The sequence below is a fragment of the Schistocerca cancellata genome, chromosome 5 (genome assembly GCF_023864275.1).
Source record: "Schistocerca cancellata isolate TAMUIC-IGC-003103 chromosome 5, iqSchCanc2.1, whole genome shotgun sequence".
Classification (NCBI taxonomy): Eukaryota; Metazoa; Arthropoda; class Insecta; order Orthoptera; family Acrididae; genus Schistocerca; species Schistocerca cancellata.
The window spans coordinates 396,409,603-396,437,055 of record NC_064630.1 but is presented as its reverse complement, the minus strand read 5'-3'; the positions used below and the strand labels follow the sequence as shown (position 1 = coordinate 396,437,055).

Below are 27,453 nucleotides of genomic sequence, written 5' to 3'. Positions count from 1 at the left end.
TCCAGAAAACATTTGACATAGAGCCCTACTGCAAACTGTTAACGAAGGTTCAATCATATGGAAATACGCTCTCTGGCTGTGAGAGTCTTGTGAAAACATTTAACCGCGGAAACCAGTACGTTGTCTTGGACAGTGTATGTGTTCATCAGAGACAAGGGTATAGTGAGGAGCGTCCCAGCAAAGTTTGATAGCACTGCTCTTGTTCTTTATATACATAAACTATCTGACAGATATATTGAGCGGCGATATGGCAGTTGCGTCGTTGAGTAACTGTAGGAGGATGCAAGGTGAGTTAATATCTATTCCGTGTGACGAATAGCTTGCTCAAAATGTAGAAAAATGTAAGGTATTGCAGATGAGCAGGCAAAACAATCCTGTACTGTTCGAATATAGTTGCAGAGCTGTGCTGCAGACACAGTTACATCTACTAAATATCTAGAAGTAACTTTGCAAAGGGACATGAAATGGAACGAGCAGTTTAGATCGGTTGTAGGGAAGGCGAATTGTTGCCTTCAGTTGATTAGGGGAGTTCTAGAAAAACTTAGCGATTCCATAAACGAGAGCGTGTCCATTCTCGAATACTGCTAGAGTATTTCCGACCTCTGTAGGGTCTGATTAAAGGAAGACATCGAAGCTATTAAGAGGCAGCTGCTAGCTTTCTTACTGGTAGGTTTGGTCAATCAGCATTTACGACTGACGGTAGAGTGATTACACTGCCACCTATTGAGACGCCAGTTAGAAGCTATCGATAGGGGGAGGTGAAACGAGCCGCCACGGCTCAATGAGAATTGTCGGAAGAACGGCAACGGACTTTCTCAAAAGGTTACTGTGTAATTTTAAATATCCATATTGTCTATGAAACTATGCTGCAACCTCGATTGTGTACTTCACCTAAGGCCAATATAGATGTATAAAGCGAAGCTTACAGAATGTGTTATTCCCACCCACTCTGTAACTAGATAAATGTAATAAGAAAGGAAACGACTCGTAGCATTATTGATTTTCCCGGCCATGCACTGAACATAGAGATCTGAAGTAATCTCATGGATGTAGATGTTGGAATCTCACAAAACCAGACGACCAGCCTGTCGTTAACTGAAATATCCCAGATTTTTCTCTATGCATTCGAGCACTCTAATACATTAATAACGGCCCTGCATCGTTAAGTATTAAAAGTGTGTTTTTTTTTCATTTTAATCATTAAGTAACGTTCTGTATATGGAGGTTCTTTGATCCGAAATGGCTATGTATTTTCTTTCTTGGCTGGATTTTTGACTTTGACTCCTGTGACATTGAAACAGAGGAAATGGCAAGGAAGGAGCGTTCTGGAGAACAGTTTCGTAGTGGTTGTGTGCGTAAAGTAAAAAAATTTTTCCTCCGAGTGATGGGGAAGTAGGCGATACGGAAGACATCCATTCGAGGAGTCATCACCGATGAATTTGTTAGCAGACTTTGAGTCTCGTGGGTCGCTTCCACCCTCTACGTGTTTTCTTCGCTCGCCGGATACTCTGTCTGTGTGTGTGTCCCTTGCCCGGCCTGCCATTGGCCGGTGGCGCTCTAACGCCCTCTGTGATTGGCTTGTTGCAGGGGAGAACTCGCGGCGTGGCCCCTACCAAAGCGGTGGCGTGCAACAATTAAAAGGTAGGTAAAAGCTCGGGCGCCCACGGCTCCTCCCGGGGGCTTTTAAGAGCAATACAATTAACCCCTGCGCCCCGTTTATTAAGTTTGCTCGCGACTGGTAATTCTGTTTGTCTGTCCTCAGCGGCTAACGCAATATCGCAGACGGCGACGGAGACATTTTTTTTATCCCTCTCCTCCACGTCTCTCCACACGCAATTAGCAACGTAATGGAGTTTGGGCGGGTTCCGCACCACTTGCGGCCGATGGCGCTCCGCTGGCGATTCGGCCCACGGGCGACGCAGCTGGCGAGCTCTCCGCCGTTCACTAGGGCAAAGTCCCCACCCCCCAGTTCCTACTACTAGTTTCTCAACATTCCTCCAAAGTCGTCTCACGGAAAAAGATTATTGCGATTATTGCCCACTCCCAAGGAGTTTCCAAACTCTGTTGCCGTATACGAACGCATGCCGACGTCTCAGTGAACCTCTCTATACTGCACTTAAAACTTCAGCAAGTCCTTTATCCGGTAAACAGAGCGATTCATTTTTTTGATGGTAAAACGAGTCTCTCTTTCTTGACACCGAATCTTGATTTTTTTATGGACCTCTACTATTCAAGGAAACAGAAGGTAGAAGTAATTACTTTTTCTAATTATTATTAATAATATAGTAGAAATAGTGATGGTGATACAGGTAGTATCGTGTAGGTGGTAATATTGCATAAGTTATGTAAGAATCTGTATAAGGATGAGTACAGCTGAGTTTAAATTTTAAGTGACAGGATACAATGGGATAAATAAATGTTCAAGAAACACCGTGAAAAGTGACTGCAAGACACCAGTTTAGTATACATGAGGAATATTAAGGAAAATCCAGCTAGGTGTACAACGATAAATAAAAAAGTATGATTTTTCAGTTTGATTTCTGTAGTACAACCTGAGTTGAAAAGAAATAAGATAATACTGACACACTATTACGAATGTTGGCAACAGTTTAGAATTAATTTACTTCAGTAGTTATACGAGAGCATACTGTTATAGGTAGGTGATAAAAAAACTCGGTTGTGAGCACCAAATTACGAGTACGTTCTCGTGTTCAAGAAATATGGTAAACTCCTGAAGACTGAAGGAAAACTTTTATTGCGTACATTCATCTGAAACGCAACGCTGATGACTTGGGCACGAGCAGATTTGATTTTGCCTTCATTTTCTTGTCAAAGCTAGTCAATAAAATGAGCTCCATCAGTGATGGTGTTGTATTTGCATTAAGTGATTAAAAGATAGTATTTTATTGAGTGCACTGGAACTGAAGAATCTAAAATAGGTTGAAAATCTTTTGACTAGTTCGTAATGTTATTCACGTAGAATAGATGTAATCTCGGTTTTGTATCGTTAGATTGTCGTTGTCATGGGTGTGCCATGTACCTTATTCCCCACATACGGCAAACGACACTACTGTATATTCTTTCCACCTGCCTGTTTTTCTGTTTGATTTTGTATTGAAACATGTTTCCTTGACGGATCCGTGGCTAACTGAGCATGGATTACTTCTGGTAAGGGAAAGGAGTAAGAGGATAAGGTGAGAATTAATCCATAAACGGTAGTACCTTATTGTGATCTGTAGTAGTTAAGCGCAGCGGAGTTTCGGATTAACCTTAATCATAACATTCTTCACTCAGCCTGCAGTGCCACTCGCTAGATTCAAATGCAATATTATTTTGATTTATTAGCCCCAGGTTGTATCAGCGACGGTAATTTAATACAGGTGATACAGCCGATGAATGTTCCTAATAAGATGTATACTGTCAGCCCTCTACAAGCGCTCCATACCTAATACACTGCAGACAATAGTAGTTGATGTACATTTTCCTGCGAGATACATAAATAAATAAGTAGGTAGAAGAGACAGAGAGAGAGAGAGAGAGAGAGAGAGAGAGAGAGTTGCATTCGGCACTTTCTCAGTGTCTGGTACAAAGCGAACGAATGTTGGTGTACTACGGAAGAGGAGAAACCGAACAATTAAAAAGAGGCGCGTACACAAGACGTAAGAGTACAATCTGCTTGACGTCACTCATTGCTGATCTTCCGTTGCGTCGTTCGCCGACAGACTTTTACCAGGATAGCCATGCAGGGACCGCATTCTGTCTGCGATGAGCACTGTTTCGAACTACACATCAAAGTGCTTTCATGAAAGAATCAGCCCGTTGATGTTGAGGTCATTCTAGATGAAGCATTAGCGTGTTTTTGTAAGGTGGGGGAAGAACTGTGCGTGATCTCACTGAGCCAGTCATCTTGGGATTCGACTGGATTGGTTTTAGTAGTATCACAGAGAGTTACGTGAATGAAGAGTATGCTTTTAATCGACTCGGAGGTGCCGGCCTGTGTGGCCGAGCGGTTCTAGGCGCTTCGGTCTGGAACCGCGCTACCGCTCCGGTCACAGATTCGAATCCTGCCTCGGGAATGGATGTGTGTGATGTCCTTAGGTTAGTTAGGTTTAAGTAGTTCTAAGTTCTAGGGGACTGATGACCTCAGATGATAAGTCCGATAGTGCTGAGACACATTTGAACCATTTGACTCGGAGGTAGCAGATTGGAATCTTGGCGGAGGGAAGAATTATCATTGCCCGTATGTGGCTGGTGAAGAGAGGATAGGTGGTGTATAGGTGCTGCTTATCAGACATTGCGCCAGTATCCTCGGTTAAATTCCAGACCTGTCGGCAGTATTGTGGAATGAGGACATCCGACGCTGTTGATTGTATCCGTGCATCGGAAGGAAAGGCTAAGCTCGGGAGCTCCTTGGTCGTATTGGAGCAGACGAGACTATCTGCCCTTCCTTCACACATTCAGCAGTAACACAGATGCGACACAAGAGCGCCATACGCTTTCGTCACAGTCACCAGCAATTTGCGAAGGGAAGGTGTCAATGTGCGAGAGGAAGGGAAACCTTCCCAATTACGCGGCTGAATCTACCCCAAGGCGTTTCCTGGCCGACTTGCCATACGACTTCCTTGCGCATAATCACTGCGCTCTCTCTCTCTCTCTCTCTCTCTCTCTCTCTCTCTCTCTCACACACACACACACACACACACACACACACACACACACACACACACACACACACACACAGAGTCATTTTTACGTCTTTAATTTCTCTGTGGACACACTATCTGCAGTAGCTAACATACTTGTGGAGATGAGAAGGGGAAACCCCCTGCTTTTGGTATTTTCTTTTGCTCCAGAAAATGATGATTGAAGGGTGAGGGGGCGGAGGGGCTGCGGTCTTCAGTGTTTTCTTCTTACTCACGGAATTACTATACAGTTCGACCTGGACCCGCCGGGCATAAAGTCCAAATCTTACCTCCTTTCATTTGAAACCTATCCTTATCTACATGTTGTTCGTCCATATCACCCATAATACACAGAGTAACTTATTTCGTTTTTGTGTATCCTCTCCTGGTATCGGTACGGAGGAGGCAGAAAGAGGGAGTCACGGGGTACACATTTCTCTCCAATTCGTATTGGGAGGGGGGGGGGAGAACCTTTGTCACCCACTTCCTTCCGTTACTCAACCTTCACCTTCACATTTACTATATCTTCTTCTAACAAGACTCATAGTTCATCGTTATGTTTTTGTCAAAAAAAAAATGGCTCTGAGCACTATGGGACTTAACATCTATGTTCATCAGTCCCCTAGAACTTAGAACTACTTAAACCTAACTAACCTAATGACAGCACACAACACCCAGTCATCACGAGGCAGAGAAAATCCCTGACCCCGCCGGGAATCGAACCCGGGCGTGGGAAGCGAGAACGCTACCGCACGACCACGAGCTGCGGACTGTTTTTGTCATTTTATCTTCTATCGTCGCAGTATTGACCCGAGTGACTGTACATTAATCGTTCGTTGATTGTTAAGGTAAAGGGACTAATAACCACCCTATTGAATCCCGTATCATTATCACTATTATTATTATTTCTTTCCTTTCTCAGACGTTATGTCTGGTTAAAAATGGAAAGTGACGCAGACCTTGATCAACCGTGACTTCCTTTGAACTGTACGGTACGGTACGGTATATGTTACATTGCATTATTATTATTATTGTTATTAACTGTATATTTCAAATCTTGTTAGCTTTACCAGTGCATGAGGAGGGACTCGCACAGGTGATCTCCGCTTTTCGAGACAATATACTATCTTGAGGCGTTTGCTTAGTTCACGGGGGGGGGGGGGGGGGACTATAAACCATCAGTAAAGGACAAACTGAAACATGGATGTGGGATTATTATCCGCCAGCTGTTGAGTGGCTACTGACGAGATGTTAAGCCGTGATTTGAAGTAAGTGCGTCACCACGTCCTGGCTTGTTCACTGTAGTCGTCATAGTGAAGGCGCCTGTAGGGTGACAAAACTACGACCTGTGCAGCGTACGGAAACTCGGATGAGTGCGCGCTGGCAGCCGAGACGCGGTCGCGTGGCGTGCTGTGAGCAAGAGCAGCGCAACTCTCGGTTTCTGCGGCAGGAAGCGCTGCCGTTAGCGGCGCCGGAAACCCTGGGGCGGCCAGCGCGCGGGCCGCGCCTAGCTCCCGTTCTGCGCCGCCACACTGGCGCACACCTGCGCATGCGGGGCGTGCTCTGTCTGTGGTGTCGTGGCGCTGCTGCCGCACACTGTCTGATCAAAAGTATCCGGACTGACTGCTAGACGTCGCGAGAGGCGGCGAGTATTGTGTTGTCGGTAGAGGAGCAGTAACAGCACAGGAGAGCTCGATGACTCCGAACGTGGACTAGTCACCTGAGTAACAAATTCATTAGGGATATTTCAGCCCTTCTAAAGCTGCCCCTGTGTTGGTTTAGCTGTGGTTGTTCATTCGCGTTTCCTCTTAACAAATACGTCACCAAGACCAAGCAGATCTCATGTACTTGTCGAGGGTTATGGGGGGGGGGGGGGGGTTATAAAACGTCGCACAAAGTCAAACGGAATACGATTGACGAAACAGTCAAACGAATTCTGCAATGAGCGTCGCATGCGAAGTTTAACTTCGCAACTACTCAAATCATTTTTGCAGATCCATGTTTGCTTATTGCGATAACTTTCACAGCCGTGTACTTCAACGGGTATAATGTTGGTTATGACGTCTTTTCCAATTGCAGTAAATCTCGATTTCAGCAAATGCGTTTAACTTTATTCCAGCACGCTACTAACAATTGTAATTTCACAAACAATTTAGTATAATGAGCCCTAAAAGATGTAAAAGCCTTACAACTAATGCAGCAACCATCATACCGTGACTTCGTTCTCGGCTTCCGTGGAAGATATCACTATGTAAAATTGTTTCAATTTATGCAGCTATCATCATACCATGACTTCCTTCTCATCTTACTTGTAAGATGTCAGTCTTTTATGACAGAGAGTAACTTCCCACTTGTTTAAGGTCGAAGTTGTAAAACCTTGCATAATTTGACGAAAATGGCTGTCGTCGCACATAAATGAAGCATTTAGCTACTTTGATTGTATTGTTTGAAATTATTTTTATATTTTATCTGTGGCGTTAGTTAACTTTGTTAGACACAGACGACATATAAATGTGCACAGTAAAAAAGTTCGGCCGTATTACTAATTCCAACGACTACTGCGCTAGTCGTCTCGCACAAAAAACAATTCTGTTCTTGCTAATACTTGAGACGAGGGAACGCTGAAAAGAAATGCCTCCGATTTTTTTTTTGTGAAAACTCTTCGAGCTTTTTAAATAAAACAAACGTTATTAACATTTTACATCTTTATTTTTCATGTCTGCATATTTATTTCTCAACGTAGTCATCCTGGTGACGAACATACATCTTCCAACAAGAGATCAGTTTGCTGATACCGTCACTGTAGAATGTTTAAGTTTGTTGACGGAGCCACAACTTCGCCTCTACCTGCACCGATTCATCGTTATCGTAGTGAAGTCATCGAAGGTGTGTTCTTTAAATTTTGGAAACAGGTGAAAATCAGATGGGGCCAGGTTGGGATTGTATGGAGGATGGCCGATGACAGTCAACCCAAAGCGTCGGTTTGTTGCAGATGTCGCAGCCCTCGTGTCACGCTGAAGGAGAGGGAGTTCCATCTGTGGACGAACTCTTCAAAAACGAACCTCGATTACAGCACGCTGTTTCTCACGCACCGACACAGTTACTTTACACAACGCCATGTTCCACACTACAATTCGGAGCCCTCAAGCGATATAGGGCTCCAAATACTTAGACATGAAGAATAAATATGTTGAATGTTAATAGCGTTTGTTCTATTTAAAAAACATTAAAGAATTCTCATATAAAAATTCGGAGGCATTACTTTTCAGCGCGCCCTTGTATTCTATGACTTTTCAGGATACTCGAAAAGAGAATGTTCGTATTGTATATCAATGCTATCGTGAGTTGTTGATAAAAAATTACACTCATTGTAAGTTTTGTACCGGGTTGTTATGTATGACACAGATGTTTGTAGTGATAAAATGTAATAATGAGACTGCTAAGTGTTGCCGCGTTAGTTGTGCATGAGTTATTTATTATTCACCGTGTAGGGTAAAAACTGCTAGATATATCTCAATGTTCTTCAAAACTGTTAGGAAGCCAGCAGTGCTAGAGAATATAAGATAAATTGTCATTTGTCATTCGCGTAAAGTTCTCGCTTCTGCGTTGTGTTCGTTTCCGTCTGAAACCACCTGCCTCTTATTGCGAGAATTTGAATAACGGTTTTCACTTGTTATTCAGAGAAGATCGCTGCATTGAAAGATAAATTTAAAAAAGCATGGAGCGTGCATAGTATGTTATTTTTGTTGGTATATCCCCTTAGCAAAGGAAACATTGTAAACTAACAACTGTTTTTTCCACTTTCTTGCAAAAAATAAAATCTTCTCCAAAAACTAAATTTATCTTCCCATTTACACCTACACGCTTACTCTGCAATTCACACTTATGTGTTTGTCGTTGTGTTCTCAGAGCTATTTTCAAACTTTTTCTCGACCGTTCTGCTGTCGGATACAATGTGGGGAAAAATGAACACCTGAAACTTGTGTGTCAGCTTTGATTTCTCATATTTTATTACGATGGTTATTTCTCGGTATTTAGTTGGCAAAATACCTTTGGGAGCTGCAGGAGAAAGTTGGTCATTGAAATTCCGTAAAAAGGTCCCACTGCAAGGAAAGCGGCCTTTGTTTTAATGACAGCCATCCCATCTAGCTTACCATAATCGTCGCTCTCCCCCTTCTTTCGTGATACTGTAAAACAGCCGTGCGGGATTAGCCGAGCGGTCTCAGGCCCTGCAGTCGTGAACTGTGCGGCTGGTCCCGGCGGAGGTTCGAGTCCTCTCTCGGGCATGGGTGTGTGTGTTTGTCCTTAGGATAATTTAGGTTAATTAGTGTGTAAGCTTAGGAACTGATGAACTTAGCAGTTAAGTCCCATAAGATTTCACACACATTTAAAACATTTTACTGTAAAACAAGCTGCCGGCCGGTGTGGCCGTGCGGTTCTAAGCGCGTCAGTTTGGATCCGCGTGACCGCTACGGTCGCAGGTTCGAATCCTGCCTCGGGCATGGATGTGTGTGATGTCCTTTGGTTAGTTAGGTTTAAGTAGTTCTCGGTTCTAGGGGACTGATGACCTCAGTAGTTAAGTCCCATAGTGCTCAGAGCCATTTGAACCATTTTTTTTGTAAAACAAGCTGCCATTCTTCGGCCTTCTTTAATGTCCTCAGTCAATACTTAAATATGCCATACCGCTCAGCAATACTCGGGATGACAGACAAGCGTAGTGTAAACATTAATTTATCCATTTTACTGATTGTAAGCGTGGTGTTGGCAGTCTCTTAAGCAGATTTGTTGTCTGATCGAAGTGCTCCGGCAATAAAACATAATCCTTGATCTCCTTCTCCACGACAGTTTTAAGTGATGGTTCGTAATTGTAATCCCTAGATATTTAGTTGAATCGACAACCTGTAAACTTGTAATATTTAACGTGTAACCAAAATTTAACGTCTTTTTATCATTTTGCTATTTGTTTTGACCTTCCAGTGACTTCGCTGGAGGGTAAAGGGCCGCTGGAGGGTAAAGGGCAGCTTGATCTGCAAAAAGCCTAAGAGGTCTCATCGTATTGTCTCCTACATCGTTTATATAAATTAAGAACTGGAGACTGGCGAACAGCAGATATCACTTCGGTTTCACTAGCAGTTACGACGCGGATGTAGCTTTGTTTAATTTACATTTTTACGGTCGCAGTAGTGCAGTAGACACACATTCGAGAAACGCGAATTTTACAAGTACAGCCGGCTCCGTGGTTGAAGTGTTCAGTGCCCTTATCAGACAGGCTTTAATCCTAAAAAGTTTTCGGTAAGTATTTATTTTGTTTTGGTTCTTAGTAACAATGTTCTGGATTTTACAACTACTCTGTTCTTCGACCAATATCTTGAACGTTAAAAACATTCTCTTGCGATTTAGTTGGGCTGGAAAGTTACAGAGAATGTTGAACATTCCGTTGTCAGAAGCGACATACGATCTAATGTTAAATTTATTTAGCGCACGGAGACCTGCGGTCCCAAGTATAACACCTCACAAACTTTGACTGAGAGACGTTCTCTGATTTGCGAACACACAAGTGCGGTTTTCGCGATAAGTTACAGGAAAACTGCAGAGCTGACGTATGTTTTAATTACGGGCTGCTCGCCACCGCAAGTGGGGCCCCGGCTCTCTGCGGTGTGCCTCTATTTGTCTGTAGGGCGGGGGACACGTCATTACGCGTGACGTACTGGCGGGCCGCGTCCAAATTACCACTGCCGAGAAAAACACACGTCGGGCTGGTTTCACATTTCATTCTAACAGCTATTCCACCAGGGGCTGATCTGATAGCGGTGTCAGGAGGGACCGGAAAAAAAGAGGGTAGGCCGTGGGCGCTAGAGGCCGTTATCCGGCGCCTGTCGGCGTATTTCGTGGCGGCGCGAGGCGCTGACTGAGTTAGGAACTGTGGCGCGCTATCGGCCAGCCAGATGTGATTTACTCGCCGCTGCAGCCCGGCTGCCCCAGGCGTTTTTGCGTCAAGCCGCTGAGGAGCGAAGGCGTGCACACCACACCACACAACACAACACCGCTACCTTTGGGCCCTGCTTTCTGACAGCTACAAAACTAACCTGTGACATTCTTCTGATAGGTGTAATTACACCAAAAGTTGCGTTGCCCCGCATACCAGAAACATTGTTTGCATTGAGTTAAGTAAAGTTCAGTGGTACAAATAGGAGTTCCACAAATCTCAGTTCAGGGTTCACGTCTATTCCCTTTATTACCTTCAAATTTTCATACTTGCAAACAGAGTTAGCACTGAAAGTTCTTGGTAGGTAAGACAGCAGCACAGGCTCATGGCACGACGCGACCGAGTACTGTTTATATGAAATCGTATGAGAAGAACGTACTGCACGGCGCAGTACTGCGAAGCAAAATATTGACCAGCTGGCCGACAGTGACACCCCGTGCGGCGTCAAAAAAAAATGGCTCTGAGCACTATGGGACTTAACTTCCAAGGTCATCAGTCCCCTAGAACTTAGAACTAATTAAACCTAACTAACCTAAGGACATCACACACATCCATGCCCGAGGCAGGATTCGAACCTGCGACCGTAGCGGCCGCGCGGTTCGTGCGGCGTCGCGTATTTCTGTTTTCGCTAGTACGGTAAGTGACGCGACACTGCACGTCATTCAAATCTTAATTGTTTTGACATGCGAAACAAAAGTTTGTTTACCAAAATGGCGTTAGACGAGGAAAAGTTAACTGTATGTAACTGGATATCCAGAGTTATGACCTTCAAAATGAACATTATATGAATAGTACCAGAAAAAGCAACAACTGGAAAGAAATTGGCAAGGAAATGGGAGTAAGCATAACTTAGGACTATTAGGTCTCCATTTTTTATGAGTACATGCTTAGTATTACATTTTTACTAGTTATTTTCTCTTCGACGACATTCATTTTTACCTTGTCGTTTTTCCAGACCAAACTGTCGTACGCGAAATTGAAATAATCTTTGAATCCATCCCGTATCTGGATAGCATTATTTACGAAATTGCCTCCTATTTGAGGAAGGTCTCTTAATTGTGTATCTTCAGTCTCGTCATTGTCTAACAACACTACATCATGGGTTAGAAAATAATGCAAGACAGATGTGGCAAGATTCAAGTTCTCTACGTGTTCATTTGGCACAGTATCCCAAAAGCGTTTTGTGGAACTCCTCGGGCTCTGTTAAGTCTGTAATCGTATACTTTTCCGATTGATACCAGGGGTAAGGTCCTATCAATAGGTTTTTAATTAAAATATTCACACGAATCCAGCTCTCGTGCCTGGTAATTCTTTTGGCTCTGGTATGTTCAAGGTCTGTGTTTCCAGTTTGTTACTAAATCCTCGCATCACTTTCCTTTCCAAGGTCACCGACGTTCACACACACAAATTTATAGTCTTCATCCTCACGTAACAAAGAAAGTATTATCACATCCCCGTTATTTTCATCCATTTTACTCTGAGGTTGCTGAACGACCTACATATAAAATTTGCTACGTATTCTCGCGACACTGCAATTCACATGCGGCGTACTAAATAGGTCGGCGTTGTGCCGCGCTCCTCTGCTGGAGTGCAGTTCCTCTCGGTGCGGTATTATCTTCAAACAGTGTCACAGGCTGTGACTGAAACCCGGGACTTCTGCCTTTCACGTCAAAAGCTGCATCGACTGAACTATACAGCCCCGACTCGCTATCCACCCTTACATCTTCACTTCCGGCCGTTCTCCCTCTGCTATTTTCCAGACTTTGCCGGAGGTACCTCCGGAACTAGCACTTCTGGAAGAAAGGATATTGTGGAGCATTCGCTTAGACACAACCACTGACATTATCTACTGAAAAACTCCAAATTGACAAAACATATAGTTTGGAGAGGACTTACGATTATATTTTAGGAACTGAGGAATCTTGTAACTTTGATAATAACCGTTCATATAAAAAGGTACTACTTTTGGAGTAGTGGACTTCCATTGGACTTCATTAGAACAAAGTATACATCCGTTTCCAGACTAACATAAGCTCATTTTGTTTCACTGTTTTGTCTTTCGTTTAATTAACCACTGCTATACCGAAAAGTAAGGTGGTCATCAATGAAAGATGGCTATTTAGACAGACCAATTTTGGTTGGGGACGAGAGTTAAGAGTTGTCGGCGGGGGGGTTGGAGGGAGGGGGAGGGGGGACGCTCCTCGGCGATTGGGAATATTCGGCGTGTCACGTGATGCTAGGGATATCGGCAGACCTTGTACTAGATTTCGGCGCGACATAAGTCGTGCGCAGGATGGAACATGCGCCATCGCTACCAGATCATAACTCCCCGATGCGTGGGATAACTTTGAATCCGTGCAAGCACTGGGGTTTCCTCGTGGTATAGTCTAAAGGTCGTACTAGAAGATTAAACAGCTGCTGTCAACACCGTTCTGTTGACAGGGTTCGCCGTCGACCGGACCTGCGGAATGGCACGACACAATGCAGCAAGTCACTCACCAATATAACTCTGGAGCCGACAACAACAACAACAGTAACAATCAATCAATCAATCAATACCCTGCTATGTTACTCTGAACCACCACCTCCATATGACGTACTGAAGCGATCGCCCCAACTGTGCATTTCTGGTTACGCACATCACAGGACATAGGTAATATGAACGCTGTAACACCGCCATTGGAGGTGCCAACATGTGGAAAAAGATGTCTCGGCCTGACTAGGCGCAGTACACATTTATTACCAGGGTGCGACTACACTGAAAATCGATTGAGTCAATGCATCTAGCTTGCCAATAGGTCTCCATGGTACAGGTATTGTCGTGTGGGGAATGTTCACATGGCATGAAACGCAGGCCCTGATACATCTGCATTCGTCTGTCAGCACCGAGAGATGCAGAAAGATCCGAAACAGATGAAAGGCTATTACGTCTGATGGAATACCTATACGATTCTACATCGAGTATGTGGGTGAGTATGCTTCTCTTCTTGTAGCAGTGTACCATAGGTCGGTGGAGGAGCAAAGCGTTCCTAGTGATTCGAAGAAGTGCGGTCATTATCATTTTCAAGAAAGATTGTCGAACAGATGCACAAAACGATAGGCTTATGTTGCTGACAGTACTTAGTAGAATTTTGGAAAGTGACATTTCTTGAGACCGAAAATCTTCCCTATAGGAATCTTCATGGATTCCGAAAACAAGCCAGGACGCTCTACTCTAACACGAGACCCAGAAAACAGCAGACATACCAGCGCCAAGGTTAATGCCACGTTTCTGACTTGCAGAAGGCGGTCCATACGGTTCCACACTGCCACTTTGTGAATAAGAGCGCACGGAATATCAGACCATCCTTGTGACTGGACTGAAGAGTTCCTTGCAAACCGAACACAGCATGTCATTCTCAAAGGAGAGAAACTCTCAGACGTAAGTCAATCCGGTCGTACCCCAGTGGAGTGTTATGGAAGCAGTACCGTTCACAAAATGTATATAAATGAGCTTCTGGATGACTAGGATTTTCACGAATGTTGCTGTTGTACACAGAGAACTGCTGTTGTACACAGAGAACTCGCAACGCTATCGAACTGCAGCGGAATGCTGGAAGGAAGATGTGCAGATGTTAGATACTTGGTTCAGGGATGGCAGTTATCCCTCAACATCAACAAATGTAACACATTACGTATAAATAGACAGGAAGTCCTATTCTTGTTTGGTTAAACGATTGCAGAATAACCATTGGAAGCAGTCACATCCATTAAATATCAAGGAGTATACATACTCAGCAATTTAGAGTGGAATGTCCACATTAAACTAATTGCAGGTAAGGGCAATGCTGGACTGGTATGCATTGGAACAATCCTCGGGAAGTATAATCGACTCACGAAGGAGATAACTTACAAAACACTCGCTCGACCAATGCCTGAATATTGCTCGTCAGTCTGGGATCCGTACCAGATAGGATCGAGAACGAATAGAGCTGATCCAAAGAACAACAGCGCGTCTCGTTACAGGTTGTTTATTTTTTTAGTAACTGCGAAATCCTCACGGTGATGCTCAGCAACTGCAGTAGCAGACGTTAAGAGAGAGGCGTTGTGCATCATTATGTGAGTTACCGTCAAAATTCCGAGAACGTACGTTCCTAGAAGAGTCGTGAATATATATTTATTTCTCCTATATTTACCTAGCGAAAAGACTATGAAAGTAAAATTAGAGAGATTGTAGTTGAGACGACAGATTACCAGCAGTTCTTCCTACTGACCATTCGTGGATGGAACAGGAAAATTGCTAACTGACAGTTATACTCAAAGTACCCTCAACTACACACCATAAAATAGCTAGCGAGGTATACAGGTAGATGTGTGTCTTTTTGTTCGGCTATGCAGCATCCTGCAGGCGACCTGCACTTTCAACACTGTCCATTTCAGAACGGTTTGAGGAACATACCAGGGATGGTGGTTGTCTCTAGAGACCCGCCGCTCTCCTTAGTCTCCCTCTCGTCCTTCGACCACTTGATCAGAACCCTGTTGACAACAGATGAGAAGCTATCGGCGATATGTGTGTATATTAGACGTTGCTCCGGAAATTCTTCTTGCGTTGTGGGTGAAGGTTGTGCGCTAGTGGACATAGTATCTCCAACAAAGCATTCATCATCTTAGGGAGTCTATACTACAAAGCTTTGCCAGTCATCTTCAGGTCGAAACCCATTGCTACACGCTGGTAGGTGGGTGCGTTTAATTCAGCTGCTCCTAAGTCTGTGTGGAACGAAGCAGAAACAGTCGAAGGGGTGTTCGCCCTATGGGCTCAGGTCGAGGGAACCTATTTCCTACTGCTCGTTAATGACCCGCAGCATGTCACTATCGTTTACTGTCCTGACACAGTATTATTCTCCTTGAACAAGACGAGGCACCGGTAAATTCTGGAAACTTTTAAGTCGTATATTGAAGGAGATGGACTATGAAAAATTTTCGTTTGTGTGTTGTGGATGTCGTTCGTGTGTTTCATTTACAAAATGTTTACTTCTTCCGGATGGTAGGTTGCATCGTGTTGTTCACCAGACGTCTCTAGGATACTGAAGTAAGAGACCCATTAAGGAATAGATGACTAGGATCTTGTTGGATTTAAGAAATATACACGTCAATTAAGATGACATATACTTACATTGCAATACTGACATTCTGCATTGATCATTGGCATCACTGTAAGTATATACACAGACGGAAAAAAATCGCAACACCAAGGAGGAGCTGTGCGACATAAGTTGTTTTTCCACACTAATGAAAGATGATGTCTGTTCAGATTTCGCGCCAGTAGCATAAGAGTGGCGTTGGTAGCTCGACTGTGAGGATGAAAATGAGGTTTGCTTTAAATACACGCTGTAACGGTCGTGAGCGTTAGTTACCTTTGAGATTAGACGTGGTGACTTGATCTTAGTCCAAAATGCCTTTAAGGCGACATAGGCGCCATTATCAACACTTCACCGAGTTTGAATGACCATCGCCATTTGCCACTTCGGTGGTGTCAAGCGAGAGTTCATTGGAGGGTAGGTTGGGAGATCTGGTATGTTTTTTGATAAAATATGGTTCTACCTCGGTGCAAATGGGAATCTGCAACCAACCAGACTGCGTGCTAGACATAGTGGACCTACACCTGGAGTTGTAGTCTGGGCTGTGATATCCTAAGACAGCAGGAGCACTGTCGTGAGTATCCAACGCACAGTAACTGCAAATTGGTACGTCAATCATGTGATTCGACCTGTTGAGCTGCCATTAATGAGCAGCATTGCAGGGGGAGTTTTCCAACAGGATAAAGCTATTCAACATACCGCTTTGTAAACAAACATGCTCTACAGTGTGTCGACATACTGCCTTGGCCTGCTCGATCGCCAGATTTGTCACCAATCGAGCACATACGGGACGTCATCGGACAACCATTCCAGCGTCATCCGTCCTGTATCGAGCGACAGAGCGAAACAGTCATGGAAGTCCACCCTAAAAATTGACACCCGGCACCTGTAAAGCATAATGCATGCACCTTTGCATGCTTGCAATTAATTTTCTGGCGGTTGCACCGATTATGTACTAGCATCTCACATTTGGAATGGTTTATCTCGCCCTTACATGATTCACATTCAAAAATCACATATTAATGTATGTTACCTAGCCAAATGAATTCCCGAAATTTCATTACTCTAAATTTTTTTTTGTGTTGCGGTTTTTTTTCGTCAGTGTAATTGTAGTCTGTGTATTTATTTCATTTTATTTTTGTTTAATGGTGGTTGTGGTTACAGACTGATATGTAGCATAGCACGAAGTTTGTTGTATTTGAAAAGTCATAGTTTGGTTGTTAGTACCATGAAAATCGTTTTGTTTTTAATATGTTGCAGTTATATTTACGTGTCTGTTGAAAGTCCCTGGACTCCCATTTTAAAGTTTTTAATGTGTACGAAGGCGTTAAAAAAGACATCCATACTCCCGTGGAGGCCCGCTTAGTTTTTCAGCTGTTGTTTGGGTAATGTGTTCATATTCTTCGTTACGCCATCATCGATCGTATCTCGAGACTCTTGTACCCGTCAAGTTGACGGCATCATCGATCAGTCGAATCGGTATGGCGTTGGTTACTAATACCTTCACTTATTACCTTGTTGAAAGGAACTGTCGTTTCGATAGCTAGAGGGCTGTGTTTAGTTTATTGGGGATATTCTCGAATTAGAAGAAAAATAATTTTAGCTGTTACGGAAGTAGTACCTGTGGACAGCAGGTCGTGGTTACGGCGGCAGCGTGTTTGGCTTCCGCGAGACAAAGAGGTGCGGGCGGGGTCCAGCAGGTAGCCGGTGTTTTGGCTGGCGCCGCGCCGGCAGCATCCGGCCGGGCCCGGCCTGGCTGTTACGCAAAGCGCCGCCGGCGGGCCGGGTTTTTTGCGGCCGCTCTCGGAGCCCCGGCTGGTCCCCGCTCCCCCATCCCGCCCGGCCTGGCCTGCTCTGGTCTGGCTGGAGCTGCACCACGGAAATGTGACCCCGCAGCTCGGCCCGGCCCGTTCATTCATAAAGCCGTCCTGAGCGCCGCCCGTTACTCTAATGGACGTCCGGCGCGGCGGCTGCGCTGCGCTGCGCCGCGCCGTGCCGGCGGTCGTTCACCTGCGCCCGCCGCGGTCCCGGGTTCGTGCACCGCCGCTGCCTCTGACTCACACACCACTCCCCTTCGCTGTTAGCCACTTATCGCGCTTCCTGGGTACTTGCCCGGCGCTGTTTCGCTCGCGTCCGCGGCTGTGCAGTTGTCAGGTCCCTTCGGCGTAATCTTCTTAATCGACTTTGGCACATGTGACGGCAGCCACGTCCATCCATCAGACTGACTTGTCTTCCATGCGCGTCCGCCGCGCCCTAGCCGGCTTATCTGCTTACCGTCAAGTGACTCGTCGGTAACATCTCGCGTATTTACCGGCTACATCCTTTATTTATTTGTTATCTGTCCGTTTCACTTTACGTTGCTTCTTCTGCACCTACGTACACTCCCGCAAGCCACCATACGGAGCGTGCCAGATGTTACCTTGTACCACTGCTAGTCATTCCCTTTCCTGTTCTACTTGGAAATGGAACGAGGGAAATCAAGCCGTTACTTGTCTTACCCTGTCTTCACAGTCCTTACGCGATATGTTCGTTGATGGCAGAAGAATCGCTTTGCAGTCTGTCGCAAATGTCAACTATCTAAACTTTCTTGTGTTCCGCGAAAAGAGCATTCCGTAATATCGGCATGTTGTTCGAACATACTGGAAGCAATTTCGAAGCGCATGTTTGAATTGCTTCGATGTCTTCGTTTAATCCGATATGGTGGGGATTGAAACCACTCAACCAGTAGTCAAGAATGGGTCGCACAAATGTTCTGTATATGATCTCATTTGTAAATGAAGTATGACTCCTAGAATTCTCTTTATCAACCGAAGCCACAATTCGCAACCTACAACCGAGCTCACGTTGTCACTTCATGACAAGTGGTTTTGCAACGTTACACCTTGATATATTTAATCGATGTAACTGTGTCGGTAGCACAGCACTAAAACTGTATTCGAACAGTACAGGAACTTTTTCGTAATCATCTGCATTTGCTTCCATTTTTCTGCTCCCTTAGCTAAGTGTCAGCGTGTCTGGCTGCCATGCAGCAGGCCCGCGTTCGATTCCTGTCTGAGTCTGAGATTTTCTCCTCTCGGGGTGTGGATGTTGTGCTGTCATCATCATCATCATTTCGCCATCATCCACACGGAAGTCGCCCCACGTGGCGTCAACTCGGCAGTCGAACTTTCCTAGGTGGCGACTCCTGGCCATCAGTACCATTTCATTCCATTTTTTCTGCATTTAGAACAATGTCATTAATTACACCATATAGAGCTTGTGTACCTCCTACTGTACCCTCATACAGTCAATCAACAACGATACTTCACCGCACACTACAGCGTCATCATCAAACAGTCGCAGATTGTCGCTCACCCTTTCCGTCAGATCGAGGGAACAAGGAGTGGTCCTGTCACACTTCTGTGGGGTACTGCGACGAAGAGTTGTACGATGTGGTGTCGCTATGGATGAGATGTAGGAATCACCCTGGTACCAAACACATTTCTGTCGAAAAGCTGCAATGGCATTGCCGAGTGTGACGTCCCAATCTGACGTACAGAGCGAAGTTCATTGTTTCGGAAGACATGAGGCCAGAGAACCTCACCTTCTCCCCTGTATATTGCCCAAGAAACCTTCGCATATGGCAACAAGTCAAAACAAACTGTCGCACCAGGCCTATCACTCCTGTAATCGGTGAGCAGACACCTTCCACCCTTTCGAAAAAGGGCTCCAGATCATGGGCCTACCAGCTGTTACGCAGCTGTCTACAGGGGCCTTTGTGGACTCTATGATCAGACGGGCGATCTTAAGTGAATGATGCAGTAGATTACCTTTGGCAAGACCTTTTAGTACCCATAATGCCCACCTTTAACGCAGTGCGGATCCTCCCCCTTGTCTCTACTATGACCGACAGACTTTTCTTTGGATGTCTCCGTTCAGTCGTTTTCCGGAACTGTTGACAATGACACAAACTGTAGACCACAGAAAATTCAACCTATACCTCTGCGTAATTGACGATGTATATAGCGCTTAAACAATTTGCGCAAGTACCTCCCCCCCCCTCCCTTATGATTCCCGTACGCCTTCACATTACTAGAATCCCATGATGCTTTATTATTGTAGTGCAGTGACAGCTGCTCAGTGTAGATTGCCTTTCTAATATGTGTGCTCCAGCAAAGATTTTAATTTCAAGACTGAATTACCAAGCCTCTTATTACACTCCGATAAATCTGACATAATAATGTTTCCCCCAAACCCATTGCTATGGACTTCTTTCGACACTGAAGTAGTCCCTATTATAGTAGCATCTGTGTCATTTATCGGGGTAGGATATGTTTGAGCGTATGAGTGACTTAGGCGCTTTAGCAATGAGTTTTTGTAGCCATGGATTGTTGCGAAAAGTTAGGAAGCATCGACAAATAACCTTGTTTCGGTTTCCACCAAGCTTAACGTCTACGATATCGTACGTCCTTACTCCAAGAAACTGTAGAGAAGTTACTTATGTACATCTCACATTATTATCTACTTTGATTGTGTCAGCTTCTCCTCAGATAGACCGCTGATGATAATTACACACACTACGAGGAAGAGGCTGTTGCGACGTGCAAACAGTTCTTTGAAAAGTTGTATTCTGGGAATAACAACAGAATGGACAGCCAAGCAGTTGAGCAACTTACGCCGGCCGGTGTGGCCGTGCGGTTAAAGGCGCTTCAGTCTGGAACCGCGTGACCGCTACGGTCGCAGGTTCGAATCCTGCCTCGGGCATGGATGTGTGTGATGTCCTTAGGTTAGTTAGGTTTAATTAGTTCTAAGTTCTAGGCGACTGATGACCTCAGAAGTTAAGTCGCATAGTGCTCAGAGCCATTTGAACCATTTGAGCAACTTACACTGGAACCTACAGCGAAATATAGAACCCAGTTCAACATCTGAAGAATTTTAAATCCCCTGGTCTAGATAGTATCTTTGATGAGATGATCGAGGAAATGAGCAGGAAGATGTTGATGAGCTGCGTTCAACGTGCACAATAATATGGGGAACTGGAGAGCGGTCAGAAGACCGGAAGTTTCTGTTCACCTCACTTCAAAAGAAAGTGTCACACACAAATTACTCCAGCTACTGAACTATTGTTCTCATATTCCATGCAAGCTAACTTTTGCTCCACATCTTGAACCAGTGTTCGCATCCATGCATTCAGCCTCAAATATGCACAGAACAACCAGGTTTTGTTCAAGGAAAAGGAACTCGTGAACAGATACTCTACATAACACAAATATTCGAGAAATCGCCAGTTCTGTGTTCCTGTCTTTAGCTGCTTCCTTAGCTATAGGACAGCCTTGTCTGGGAAAAGTTGTGGCAGGTGCTTGCAAAGTTCTGTGCCCCACCACATTTTACAGCACACCAGAAGTCTATACAACAATCACCTCACAGTTGTGAAGACATGTGCTGGCGCGTCTGGTTGTGTTCTATCCCCCTCAACTGTAGAACATCTATGCAGAACTTGTCATTATGAAAGCTCTTTGTTTGGACTAAAGGCATCTCAATGGTAGTAGAATTCTCTGATTTGCTGATGACACAGTGCTTTTAATCAGCATCGAAGATGAACTTGCTGAGCTACTAACAAAAGTGAAGGACATTAGTCTATAGTGTGGACTGGATCTCAATTTCAGATCAATAATCGATAGAGGAGCATCGGTTCAACTCACAGATCGATTAAAGGAAACGGAAGTTGTGTATTCTTTCACCTAGCAGTGAAGATGGAACCAGTGAAGATGAGATAAGAACACGGATCACTCTAGGGCGAGTGGCTGTGAAGGAGCTCACCAGGATCTGGCAGAACAGAGCAATAGGAACACATCAGCACTCGAGTTTTCGTTCTTCTTTTATAGTTGCGAACATGAACCCTTCAGGGCACAGATGCTGCGCGTCCTAGCATTTGAACTTTGGTGCTGCCACAGTGTGCTGCGCATAAAACGGTGTGAAAGAACAGCAAATGTGTCCATTATTAGGCAACTCACTATCTCTAATCTCCTTTCTTCTCGTGTCACCCAAAAGATTCACAAGTTCTTTGGCCATATTATGAGAGAGAGAGAGAGAAAACCCAGAGAAAATAATCATGGAACGGAAAATCAAGGGCAAGAGACTGAGTGGAAGAGCAGCGAACTGGTGAATGCATCATGTCAAGATGATCTCTGATCGTCGTCTTCAGCAGGCTCTAAGAGAAAGTGGTAACCGTTCGGGATGGAGACGCTTGGTTCATGGGATCACGACGCTCAGCAATTAGCACGACTTGTGGTGGTGGTGGTGGCAGCGAAGCATTTGAAGTGACTGCCTCGAGGTGGGGCGCGACCGTGGTATTGTGTATTGGTGATTTGAGCATACGCTTACAAGACCACAACAACATGCAGAAAATTATTTCCACTTTCCAGAGCAAAATGTTTGAATTTCGTGGCACCTGCCTTTACGAAGACAAAACTGTCAAGATGACATAGTGTGGGCGTGGGTGTGTGTGTGTTCTGATAACTATTCATTGTTTATGCAACGATGAATAGAGAAGACAGAGCAAATTGCTACAAGTCAGGTGCCATGTGCTTAGTTTTACTCTTTGAGTTAAGCAGTATTTTGTTGGAAAATTCAACAGAATATGAAGAAGGGTCCATAGCAAGAGATAAGTGACAGCAGTCATGCGTTTGGTTTTAGTATGATCATTGGTTTATTTAAAATGTGAGGGAAAGACGTGGCGGTGGTGTTACAGAAGGCTGAAAGACTGGAGTTCTTCGGTCAAGTTACCGCACCGACAGAAGTCCTCCAGTACGATATTCCAGTGCCTGTGTTATTCTAATCAGGGTGCAAAGAAGCATGTCCAAAGGAACAGGCACTACTGCGACTACAGGCATTATGAAATACATTAAATGTTTTCGTAGTTGCGGATAAGGACAATCGTCAGCATAGAATGGAATGACAATGAAAATTGGTGCCGGAACTGGACTCGAAACCGGATTTCCCCCTTATCACGAGCGGATGCCTTACCATTTGACTATCTGTGCACGACTCATGGTCAGACCCAAACTTCCCTACGTCGTCAGTCATGCGTCTACGACCTCTACTCTTCCATCCATTACGTATATTCTCGTGCAGGTCAGACGTTGTACTGAAGTCTCTTGTCTGGTATCGGCAGATAAATACGATATTGTAGTGCTTGTGTTATTCTGATCACAATGCAAAGTTCGTTCGGACATGCATGCACCGTAATTCAGATTAACACGGGCACTGCAGTATCATATATATCTGCGGATACCGGGCAAGAGTCTTTAAAGTATAACATCTGACCTGCACGGGAATATACACGATGGAAATAAGAGTAGAAGTCCTAGGCGCATGGCTGACGACACGTGGAAGTTGGGGTCTGGCGTGAGTCGTGCACGGATAGCCAAATGGTAAGGCGACCGCTCGCGATAATCGGAAAATCCGGTTTAGAGTCCCGTTCCGGCACAAATTTTCATTGTCATTCCATTCTACAACTGGTGGTCGTCCTTATTCACAATTGCGAAAACATTTAATGAAGTCTTTCAGAGCTCTGCGGAATGTTTTCCTTGAAGTCAGCACAACGTGTGACGAAAATAAGACCTGCACGCTAGAAAGTTTTACCATTCCCCTTTCCTCAAATGTTTCCCAAACTGTGGTATGCGAAATATTTCTTTCGCCATACATCAAACACATCTCTCTATTCAGCTTGATTTGGTAGACACACAGAACATCCAACCATTGCAGCTGAGTAGTCGGAGGTTTGATTAAAAGAACCTCCATCTGCTTCGTTCCGCTGCAGAAGTCGCGCGACGTTGGGCGAAGCCAACAGATGGCAGCAGCGCAGCGATCTGAGCCGTAGCTCCGTCCGGTCGCGCCAGAAGTGCAATTACGTTTTTTCATCTGCCGTGTTATTAAAATAGCGAGTTCCATTCTATTCTTAGCAAGCACCATTCACAGCCCGCGTTGGCTATATATAGGTATTGTTTTAATGAATAATTTAATTAAAGCGCACCTGCTCCGCCCCCAGGCGGCCTGTTTTGTAAACAGGGTACTCACGGGACGCACTCGTTGGCTGGCTACTCAACATCGCCTTCCATTATCCCAGCCCTGTAACCAAAACACACAACAGCACCGTAGGTGAATGAGCGAGTAGACACGAGCAAGAGTCTGATTCCGTGTAAGAGTCCACTGTAACGAGCTCCTTAACTATTGCTCTGAGTTTACATTAAACGTCGAGTCTAAATTAACAGGAAATTGTTCCAACCGTTTGTTGTGGCTTTGGAGAGACGTCTCACGATATTGGTGCCAACGCTGGTGCGGCAGGCATTGGCACCGCGCTAGTAACGTCACGTAACGAAATACTTCCATTACCCTGCGGCACAAATTGGTCGCTGCGCTGGTGGCAGCTGGTTTGGCACAGCATGCACGTCATTTGTTTTCGCCGAAGTGCGCAGTGTTCCATATTAGTCGTCGCTGTCTTTTGTGTGTGTGTGTGTGTGTGTGTGTGTGTGTGTGTTTTCTCTGAAAACTGCTGTGCCACCCATCGTGCACAAAGGGCGTCCACAGTGATGACGTAATGTACGGAGAATAACGTGAAAGAATACAGATTAGTCAGGAAAACGCAGTAACACTTTTCACCTTCCACACCAGTTAGACTTGTCCGCGTTGCCTCTCCTTCCCGGCCAATTTCGTACAGTATATTGCTCACCACGGAACAGTCGGCCTTTTTTTGCGATGTGCTCGTTGCAGGCTTTTCCCTTCGTTAAATGTGCACTTAACAGAACTACTAACGCGCCTTGCAGGTGGAAACGCTTGCTGTTAAGATGCATACAGCTCTTCCCGCCACCACGGTAAGTTCTCGCAGTATGCATGATGTCGCAGATCTGATCTAAGTTTCGTATTTGACACAACCCTCGTTTCGCGACACGCTTCCCAAGGATCGCCTTACACATGACGCGGCAAGGAAGAAAAAAAAAAACTTTCGCTGCAGAAAAACTCAAACTGCAGGCTACAGTTTAACTATATCGAAGTATTTCCATAGTCAAACTTTACTTTTGCTGATAGCCTGAAGTTCGTAAATAGGGAATGAATTTGGTTCACGCATGGAATTTATTTTAGAAAGCTGTATTTTTTATTTCTTCTCAGTTAGCAATAAAACTTTTCTCTCTACTTTAAAGACATTATGCGATGACTATCTAACATATCGTTAACTGCAGTACCGTTACACGGAACACGCAAAGCCTGTTCCAGGCAATGAACTATGGTTGCAAAGTGGGACTTTGCAGTCCTTCCTTTGTAGATGGCACAGCATGACCTTCTTACTGGACGTTGGGGATGTGTCAAGAGCTCAACCCGAAATTCACACCCCTCCCTCCCCCACTCGCGTACGGAAAAGACATTTTGGAATATCTCAATTTTCCGTGCTATAAGCTACAACTTGGTTTATCGCGAAGTATCACTACTCCCTTCTCCTGAAATACGCTGCGAATACACCAGCTCCACCACAGAGGTGACACGACTACCACACCGAGCCGGCCGCGGTGGCTGTGCGGTTCTAGGCGCTCCAGTCCGGAGCCGCGCTGCTGCTACGGTCGCAGGTTCGAATCCTGCCTCGGGCATGGGTGTGTGTGATGTCCTTAGGTTAGTTAGGTTTAAGTAGTTCTAAGTTCTAGGGGACTGATGACCACAGCAGTTGAGTCCCATAATGCTCAGAGCCATTTGAACGACTACCACACCACATGAGGGCTGTCGGCCGACTCCTCGATGTCGCGGGCTCCCGAGCGCGCCACGAAATTGTTTAATATTACAGGCTTTCGGCCAGTCAGAATTAGCAGCGGCACACAGATAATTTCATTGGCCAATCCTCGCTCGCTATAATAACTCTACTGCAAAATACTGATTGCTGCCAGGGCTTTTATTTCCAACAGATGCTTCAAAAGACGTGCCATCCTAGGAAAGTCAATCGCAGCTCAGCCAGCGTAGTCTGTTCCGACCCATATCAATCTAGGAGACTTCAGGAAAGACCAGCTCATTATATCTTCAGGTCGGACAAAGACCCGCTTTCTCCTGCAAGAGGAAATTGGCCGTGGCGACCATAACAACGCCTCCTCGAAATATGTTATACGGTATCGTACGTGTAGCACACCGCTCAGTGAGTGCTAGTCGAGCTGAAGAAGTGCCACGTACCGCCAGGTGCTCCACCTAGACGCCAGAGGCATACCGACTAATGGCTGCGCTGCAGGAGCGAGGAGAGCGGGAACCTGGATGGCGGCGGCGGTGACTCACATATTCCGGCGCCCAGAGCGAAATAAAAAGTGGGCAGCATCAGCGCGTTTGTGTTTTGCTGCGACTTCCCACGGCGCCGCCGCCGAGCGGCGCCGCCGCCGAGCGGCGCGACGCGAGTGGTCAGAGAGGACAGGTGGCGCAGATGTTCCCACGCGTCGCGCTGACACACCTGCCGGCCGTCGCCTCCCGCGCCCGGCTCTACCACCACCTCTGCCGTCAGTCGCGTCATCACCAACACCGTCTCTACGGCAGTAAGATCGCGACAACCAAGTCCGTCTGGCAGAAAATCGCTCGTTGCTCCCACTAATAAAAGGTCAAGTTAGGTGCGATAGAGGGTGGCAGCATGCTAAAAACTCCACAAATTTCAACTGCTTTAGACAGCGTAGTCCGACAGATATTTGATTTTGTGTACGGTTGTAGTGAATAGTGTTGCCTATCAAACAAGACAAATCTAAAGGTACGTTTACATGGAGCGTAGAAATGGCATATAGCCGACAACATACCCGGCAATGTCGTCTGACAATATTGGTGGCCACAAGAATAGCAGTCATGTTCGGCAACATTAACAGCCGCTGTTGCCCAGAAATGTTCGGCAGTAATAAATTTTCGGGCCAGTTGTGTTAACAAGGGCCACAGTATCGCCGCGGAAAGTAAGTGCTGCTTTCTTCCATGAGGAATAAAAGTCAGTGATAAAAAGAGGAATTGGGCTTCCTGGATCAGTTCTTCTTTAAGTAGGCGAACTACTTCGGAAAGTTTAACTTGTGGACTGATATTAAATGCATACTTCTTTCACTTTGTTGAAACGCGAGTGTAAAATAAAGGCAACTGGACTGAGATGCGGTAGAATAAGAAAGACTGCACACTAGTTTAAAACTAGGTTGGTGATTTGGTTGCCAGCGATTCATACAAGAGTTTGATGCACAGTTCTTCAAAGGGTACTTTTCATCGTTATGCGTCATTGTACTAGACATTTGTAACGTTTTAGTGGAAGAACTCAAGGAATTCATAAAGCAGTTTGAAATAAAAATCAGGCGTTTATGTTAATATCTTATTGATTGTTTTTCGCGAGTACTATGAGAGAATTACGAATATCATAAATGCGATGCATCTACGATCAAAGATATGGGACGTGAAAAGTAATCTTTGCAAAGGTCGTAATAAAAAAGAGGACTATTTGAAAGTTGCAACCATGAACTATGAAACACGTAATGAAATTAAAACAAAAAGAGTATAGAAGTTTTATGAACCTGTCTAGAATACAGTTATGATTCAGTGCTCCAGATCTCCTCCTACGACGGTAGCATCCAGAATGTCATTCTTCTCCATTTTATTTATTGCTTTTCATGTCCCGTAGTTGTGGTAGTGGATATACGTACCACAT

At 45.0% G+C, this 27,453-nt stretch overlaps 1 protein-coding gene across 2 annotated transcripts in view; it reads left to right on the top strand.

Annotated features, from left to right (window-relative positions):
* The window catches only part of LOC126188941 (ETS-like protein pointed), a 798,299-nt gene that overhangs the window by 337,134 nt on the left and 433,712 nt on the right, over window positions 1–27,453 (top strand). The window contains exon 4 of one of the 2 annotated variants that reach the window (XM_049930684.1): window positions 1,588–1,641. The exons of the other annotated variant lie outside the window; for it this stretch is intronic. Within the exon in view, the coding sequence (XP_049786641.1) occupies window positions 1,588–1,641 (54 nt within the window). The remainder of the gene's footprint in view (window positions 1–1,587; window positions 1,642–27,453) is intronic. 2 annotated transcript variants of the gene reach the window in all.